Consider the following 8428-nt stretch of genomic DNA (forward strand, 5'->3'; position numbering starts at 1 on the left):
ACATCACAGGGGTACCAAAAAGGAGTTTGGTCATTTTGACAAAAGTAAACAAAATATTCCTCCTCATCCTCCGACTCCTCCCTGATACAGAGAAATAAAACAACCAATGGCTATGTGGATGGAAAAAAAATAAGAGGAAAAATCAATAATCAAGAATAATAATCGCCATGATTTTTCGGTTACCTTTCAGTCAGTGGTTTAATAACACATACACATGTCAACCAGATGATAGAACAGGAGTGGGCAAAGCCCATTTATTGAGTTCATATGGACAAGCAAATGGCCAATTGTATTGAGTGTTACTGAGCTGAGGCAAAACACATTATAAGAAATAGCAGTTCACCTTCACAAATATATGTAATCGGTGATTGTGTCATGTCCTGATTAGGAACATGAATGTATCAAATATGATGATCTTTAGTTCTACCAATGACATTACAATTTTACAATTTTTACAATTTTTTTTATATAGCACAACATGTCACCTACATAACTGTATGAATGTACAAAGCTGTTGAGCACGTTGTTCCCATTAGATACTGGTGGTATATTCTTTATGGCGACCATACCCTACAGGTGTCTATACATGCCGAGAAATTGTAATACAAAGATGGTCACAATGTGGCGATGATCTTCTAACATTAATTTTTGAAGTTGCGTGAGCGTTACCCTCTCGTAAACCTTTGTGGTTAAGAGCTGGAGAAGAATGCACATTCAGTAATAGTCACGGCATATTATATCTCTGTTTAATTTACAATAATATCTTATGTGTCAATTTCTACAATGTCCGTACAAGTAGAGCAGTTATTCTAAACTTTTGTTCTTACCACGGAAGAACCCCAGACAAAATTTTTTACAATAAACGAAACCCTTACAACCACCCTGTCCCTACTGTAAAGGTGACATCTCTTGCTGGTATGGTCTCCTGTGGGACCCCTCACCAGCTCCTGTAGAATGCCAGGTACTCTGGTTGGGTAATATTTTAGTAGCGCGTGTATTTTTCTACTGTTTTTGAGAGACCCAACAGGTAATCAGAACTTTTTGATAACCGTGGTAATAAATATAATGAAAAACCAAATTAAATATCAAATCACCGTAAAGCATTGTCTCTTGGAATAGGCACTAAACAGTGTGTCTTTCAGAGGTTCTTTAGAAAACAATGTCATGGTGTCCTTGGTCCATAGGATGGAACCGTTACAAGATGCCCTCATGCCTTTCTGTAACTTTTAGTGCTTCATGCATACTGGCGGCTGACAGCCTCCTATTGATATTTGTGTACTTACACCTCAACAAGTTCCAAAAAGTAGTCCTCAAATCTCTGTTGAAGAAGGCATAGATCAAAGGGTTGATGAGCGAGTTGGTGTAGCCCAACCACAAAAGTGTCCTCTCCAGTCTGAGGGGCATGCAGCTACACCTAATGCCACAAATGAAAGGCCGAGCTGTGGACAGCAAGAAGAAAGGAAGCCAACAAAAGGTAAAGGCTCCAACGATTATTCCAAGAGTCCTCGCTGCTTTTTGCTCTCGTTTGAAGATAGAGATGTTCTTCCGGTCTTGGCGTATGAGCTTGGACAAGGTGGCAAACTCTTCAACCGCTTTGCTCTTTTTGGAGCTTTTTTTAGGAGGAATTTTTTCTTCCAAGCAATATATTCCTTCTTGTTCGATAAGTCTTGGGATGTTCACAAATTTGTGCTTCTCGGCACTGATTTTAGCTGCTACAAAGATTCTTTGATACATAATGAGCATGACAGTCATTGGGATATAGAAGGCAACTGCAGTAGAGTAGACGGTATACCCAAAGTCTTGACTTATGAGACACATCCTTTCCACAGTAACATTTTGAGCCCATCCAAACAGTGGTGGGAGAGTGATGGAGGCAGAGAGAAGCCAAACTATAAACACCATCTTAGCCATTAGTTTGCCATTTTGTCGTGCTGGATAAGTCAGTGGACGTGTAATCCCGAGGTACCTGCGGAAAACAAAATGATACAGACTGTTATCTGAAGACATCAGTAGACATTAAACAAAGGATTGGAAATACAAAACTAATAGAGATATCCTCCTTAAAGGGGTTGTCCAGGTTCAGAAAGAAATAATATCTGTCACATCACTATCTGGTGTTCTAAGGGACCGAGAGTGGGAAAAGCAGTGGGCAGTGGGTCACAGTGGGGCTACCGGTCTTTGTCCAAATTATATTTTTTATACACCGGAAACAATAAGGCTGGGTTCACACGAGCATGTTACGTGCGTAAAGGACAGAACGTATTTCGGCCGCAAGTCCCGGACCGAACACACTGCAGGGAGCCGGGCTCCTAGCATCATATTTATGTACGACGCTAGGAGTCCCTGCCTTGCTGCGGGACAACTGTCCTGTACTGTAATCATGTTTTCAGTACAGGACAGTAGTTCCAAGGAGAGGCAGGGACTGCTAGCATCGTACATAACTATGATGCTAGGAGATCGGCTCCCTGCAGTGTGTTCGGTCCAGGACTTGCGGCCAAAATACGTTCCATCCTTTACGGACGTAACATGCTCGTGTGAACCCAGCCTTAAGGTTCTGTTTGAAATTCACCAGAATCTTGGAAAATTCCTTTCAAAGTCTTCGACTATTTTCACTTACGGACACCCACTACATAATGTTCAGAAATGACAATATCCAGTCGGAAGGCTGGACGGTAACACTAGACAATTTCCATTCAAGAAAACCAAAGGAATATTGTGTACAGCAGCACACGGAGCCCCTATGGCCATGTACTACAGGGTACCCTAGTATCATCGTTTGTAAGCTGAAAAAATACATAAGTCCATCCAGTTCGGCCTATTGTTCTTAAACTTTGATCCAGAGAGAAAAACTCCATCAGACAAAAGCCAATTTTCCTCGTCTTAGGGAAAAATTTCCTTCCTGACCCAAATATGCCAAAAATAATAAATCACTGGATCAACGACCCATCTACAGTAATCTGTAATACTATAACACTTGAGAAAGCCATTCAGGCCCCTGTTTGAACTCTTTTAGTGAATTCACCATAACAGCTTCCTCTGACAGAGAATTCCATAGTGTGACTGCTCTTACAGTAAAGAATCCTCTTCTATGTTTGAGCAGACACGTTCTTTCCTCTAGACGTAGAGGATGCCCCCTTGTTATAGTTCCAGTCCTGGGTATAAATAGATTAAGAGACGTCTTTGTACTGACCTGTGATATATTTATATATAGTGTAACTGCTCTTACAGTAGAGGTTCCATAATGTGACTGCTCTTACAGTAAAGAATCCTCTTCTATGCTGTGTATAATCCGTCTATCCTCTAGATGTAGTGGTCGTCCCTATGTTATAATACCAGTCCTCGTATAAATAGATGATGAGACATCTCTGTATTGACCTTTGTCATATTTATACATAGTTATTAGGTCACCCCTCAGTCCATTCATGTATTACTTTAGTTGCACGTATTTAAACCCACTCAAGCTCTACTGCGTCTTTCTTGTTCTCTGGTGCATCAATCTATACACAATATTCCATGTGCGGTCTTATTAGAGATTTATAAAGTGGTAGAACTATGTTCCCGTCATGTCCATATATGCCCCATGATCTTCTTTGCCTTGGCAGCAGCTGCCTGACATTGGTTACTACAGTTAAGTTTACTGTCAACTAAAATTCCCAAGTCCTTTTCCATGTCAGTTTTACCCAGTGTTCTCCCATTTAGTATGTAATGGTGACGTGTATTTTCCCTTCCCAAGTGCATAACTTTACATTTATCAATGTTAAACCTCATTTGCCACTTCTCTGCCCAAACCTCCAACTTTTCCAGATCCATTTGTAATATAAAACTGTCCTCCATTGTGTTAATTACTTTACACAGGTAAGTATCATCTGCAAAAACTGAAATTTTACTATGCAATCCCTCTACAATGTAATTATTACATATATTGAATAGCGTGTACGGGGTAATAGTCATTATATGATGCCTCCGTATGGTACCGTATTGACCGTATTGACCGTCCATACAGAATGCCATGATTTATTCATACAGAACCAGATAACAAACCCTTTGTGCTTCAATATAAAAGACTATACTAAATTGGAGACATAGACATATACATTAGGGCCTCATAGACGTTTATGGGTGTTGTATTACAGCTGTACTGTCTGGAACTGGAGTTCTCCTGTGTGCATGAGACCTAAGGAATAAAAGTGCACATCTTGGGTGTAACGGCCGCCATCGCGGACGGCCGCCTTCACTCACCTCCTGACGGCCGCACACCCCTGTCTTCTGGCCAGCGTCTCCCTCCTCGGAGATTCCAGCACATACAGCCGTTCTGCTCGGAGGTGTCCTCTAGGGTGCACGCGCTTTCCCGGCTTTCAAGGGCCAGCGTGCGCACATGCAAACTATTACTAATTATCCCTGAAATCATCCAGGACTATATAAAGGGCTCTGCCCTTCCTCTCCTTGCCTGAGCGTTGTTGTTGTATTCCCATGTTAGTCTTAGAAAATGGTCCCTTAGTGTTATCCTGTTCCCAGTGTTCCCGTATCCTGCTTCCTGTATACTGTATCCCATGCTGTGTTTGTTTCTGTGCCTTATCTAGTGTTGGAGTCGTGTTGTCATGTCTGGTGTAATCTGCCACACTTCCTGTAATATACCACGTCTGGTATCATCCACCACGTCTTGAGTCATCTGCCACATCAACTTCCATCCATGTCAAAGCCTCTGCTACTGTCTGGACTGTTACTCTTGTACTAAGGACTTTACATAGACTTTATAGACTGTTGTTTGGCCAGCTGCTACTCCGCCACGGCGGTGCAGCCTATTGGGTCCACATACCCACAGATTGTGACTTTCGGTCTCTATTCGAGACCATTATGCAGTTTGGTAAAGTCTGGCGTTTTCTTCGTATAATCGTAGAGTCTGCTGTTGAGTGCATATGAGAGGTGAGCAGGGGAGACGCAGACTGAACCAATGTTTTTAGGCTTCCACTGCCACAAATAGTCAAAAAACAATTAAAACATGAAAAATGTACAGTAGATCTGGCAATAAAGCGCGAAGATGTAACTAAACAAGAACTGTTCCCCAGCGCATGATACTAGATGAGAGATAATCAAAGTATCTGCTCTACAATAATGACGACCAATGTTCCCTCATGTACCAGTGAGGTGAATAGCTGCTGATTGGAAAACGTAGCATCTGTGATTGGTAATAGACGCCTGAAGTATTTTTCTTTTATCAGCCGTATCAAAACCTGATTATCCGTCTGAAGCCTGAAAACTCCTTAGTGCTCAGACATTGGAATAATTGCTGCTTCACTGTACGACAGATACATAACATGATGAGAAAATAAATCATCCCTATAGGACAGTGGTGTGCAACCTGTGGCTCCCCAGCTGTTCTGGAACTACACCTCTCAGCATGTGGCTGTCAGGGCATGTTGGGAGTTGTAGTTTTGCAACGGCTGGAGAGCCACCGGTTACAGACACCGGTCCCAAGGGAATTGGGAGTTGCTCCTGTTTCTTGACGATTTAAACATTTCACCATTGTCTATAACCGTGTTCCCCATCCTGTGGCTTCTCCAGATCTTGCTAAACTACAAGTTGCAGCATGCTGGGAGTTGTAGTTTTGCAAGTTTTGCAACAGCTGTAGGGCCACAGGTTGATGACCAATGGTGCATGGGCTTGTTTACTTGGCATAATGACCAAAAAGTGTCCAATAGGTAACCAATGTGTCCTACTAATAACTAGGGGTAGGGATCGGTTTCCGTAGCCCACGTGATTAATTCCCTTAGATGTAGGATGCTTTAGTGGGGTGCACAACGTGGGAAGCAGAACAACACGTGCCAATGACCGAGAGGGCTGAAGGAGTGGAGACCTGACACATATGTTCATTATTCTATGTGGTGTGATCCATTCTACTCCCAACTACTTTTGGGGGCAGATTTTCACTAATAACACTTCTTACATTAAGGGGTCTGTCCTAGTGATAGGTTCCATTAAAGAGGGTTGTCCATCAAAAACATTGATGGGTTCGAGACCCCCATCCAGCTATCAAGCAGTCATTGTTCATGGGCCAAAAAGTTAAGTTTGCCATTGTACATGAACACAAGAGAGACACCCTTTAGTTGCTTTAAAGGGATTGTCCAGTTGTTTAACATTTATGGAAAAATGTTGTACTGATATATATTATATTACATGGACAGACTGTGAATTTAAGTAAAAAAATTAATTCTGTACAGGACATGGCTGAATAGTTCCTACTGGTTTCACTACTGAGCAGCTCAACATGTGGGCGGGGCTGCGCTATGATTGACAGCTCTGCTCCTGAATTACCGGTGCTGTTGTGCCACAATCCTGTGTTGGGCGATCACTGATCACTGCACAAGGCCAGCAGCATTACAGGTAAGAAAATATGGTTTATAGTGTGGATTGCTGTGTGTGTAGTGATTTCCCAACACAAGACACACACAGAGCAGCAGCAAAATAAAGCATTTTACTGTCTGCGTTCTCTGCCCATAGATAAGCATGGATGCTATTGTGCCATTGTCCATATGACAACACGTGACATGTTACAAAGCGTCAGTATGTACAGATGTAGTCGTCTTTATCTTGACTCCACAATACAACAATAGGAAAAAATTAAAATGAAAAATAATGGTAACATACATCCCACTTTCATACGTGTCACTGTTGGAAGACCAGACCCACACAAGAACGTGCAATTTTTTATAGAATCCCCTCCCATCACGGCTTAATTCTTTTTAGCCCTTAGCAGGAAGTTATCTTTAACCCGTTAGTGACCGCCCATGGGTGTTTTTGCGGCGGCCACTAACGGGCTTTATTCCGATGCAGTAGCCGTTTTACAGCCCTGCATCGGAAGAAATAAATAGAGCAGGGAGCCGTTAAATCTCCCAATAAAAACTACACGTAGTCCCGCAAAAAAAAAAGAAAAGCCCTCCTTCAATTGCATCGGCGGAAAAATAAAAAAGTTACGGCTCTTCAAATATGGAGACACAAAAACACATCATTTTGAAAGAAAAGAGATTTGACTGTGTAAAAGTAGTAAAACATACAAAACCTATACAAATTTGGTATCGTTGCAATCGTAACAATCCACTGAATAAAGTTATTGTGTTATTTATACCACACAGTAAACTGCGTCAATTTAGGATGCAAAAAAGCGTGGCAAAATATTTGGGGTTTTTTCTATTCCCCCCTCCCTAAAAAAAAGTTAATAAAAGTTAATCAATAAATTATATGTACCCAAAAATGGTGCTAATAAAAAACACAACTGGTGGCGCAAAAAAACAAGATCTTATACAGCTATGTCGACCCAAAAATAAAAAAGTTATAGCTCTTTGAATGCGATGATGGAAAAACGTAAAAAATAGCTTGGTCAATGAGGACTAAAATGGTCACTAAAGGGTTAAAGAGGTGGTCTACCCAAGTATATTTTTACAAAAATATTATTACTATGGCAGTATAGATAAAGACGTAAGAAAGGCCTGATTCTGCCTAATCTCTTTGTCCCGTTTCCGTTCAGACTTGATCTGAGACTGGTTGCTATGTATACACCTCATATAAAGGATTACAGTTGCTAGGCAGAGTCTTCCTACGAACCACAAGGTAGTCTAGACCTGGTGTACGCAGGCTGACTTAAATGCTAATTGTAGGCAACCCGGATCCACCTGATTGATGCAATTAGATTGGGTAAAAGCCCCCGAAACTCAATTGGGGATGGGAAATCCACATGACGAGTAGGGTGCTCTTGAATATGCACGTCTTCTTTCTCACTATTTGCGCACACCTCTATATTAGCCCGGCCTTTTGGGAAAGGTTCAATATGAAGAACATCTACATCGCCAGTCATTACGATGGACCACAACACTTTATTTTTGGTCATTCTGTGCTCACTTTCTACTTTTGTTTGTGACTAGGATCATTAAGGACTAGAATGTCCACCCCTGAAGGTCTAGTGGAGTGTGTGTGACCATAAAGACCTGCACCCCTCATCAGCCCAGCTTTTCATTTTGGGGGAGAGACAAAACTAGACTTTAGGTGGCCGCCTACGCAGACGTCAGAGCACAGACAGGTCTCCTTAATCTTTGGTGAGGGAAAGCCACTTGCCCCAGACTCTTGTTGGGCCTTCTGGCTTGGAGGGTTGGGGCCTTCTACTTTTGGAGAGGCTTGCGGCATACCACATCCCTGTGCACTTTTATGTGTGACATACTCAGGATTTTTTGTGACACTTTGGGAGAAATAACATGATCTCAGGCTTTCAATAACTAAATGAATATGATAATCTAATAAATGAATTCAATTTAATATATATGCAACAAGGTTCGGGTTAGGAAGGCTTAAAAGACTCACAAAGCCCCAAACTCAAGAAATTTGAAATACACGTATTTAACGTACTCGCTTTCTTCCAGCACAACCAGGAGCTTAATTT

The 8428-nt window shown here is 41.7% G+C and overlaps 1 protein-coding gene across 1 annotated transcript; it reads right to left on the reverse strand.

Annotated features, from left to right (window-relative positions):
* Positions 1-232: 232 nt before the first annotated feature.
* LOC142708991 (5-hydroxytryptamine receptor 7-like) lies at positions 233-7849 on the reverse strand. Its single transcript, XM_075848435.1, has 2 exons — positions 7668-7849; positions 233-1966 (listed from the first exon to the last, which is right to left on the reverse strand). Exons 1-2 carry the CDS (start codon positions 7847-7849, stop codon positions 1195-1197), a joined length of 954 nt encoding a protein of 317 aa, XP_075704550.1. The 3' UTR covers positions 233-1194.
* Positions 7850-8428: the final 579 nt, after the last annotated feature.

This window comes from Rhinoderma darwinii, unplaced genomic scaffold, assembly GCF_050947455.1.
Source record: "Rhinoderma darwinii isolate aRhiDar2 unplaced genomic scaffold, aRhiDar2.hap1 Scaffold_4020, whole genome shotgun sequence".
NCBI classification, from domain to species: Eukaryota; Metazoa; Chordata; class Amphibia; order Anura; family Rhinodermatidae; genus Rhinoderma; species Rhinoderma darwinii.

Excerpts from the sequence above, each read along its gene's own strand:
- LOC142708991 (XM_075848435.1), bottom strand. The coding sequence starts at position 7,849 with ATGACTGGCGATGTAGATGTTCTTCATATTGAACCTTTCCCAAAAGGC. Across the intron at positions 1,967-7,667 it reads AATCTAATTGCATCAATCAG|GTACCTCGGGATTACACGTC; the intron begins GTGGATCCGGGT and ends TGTTTTCCGCAG.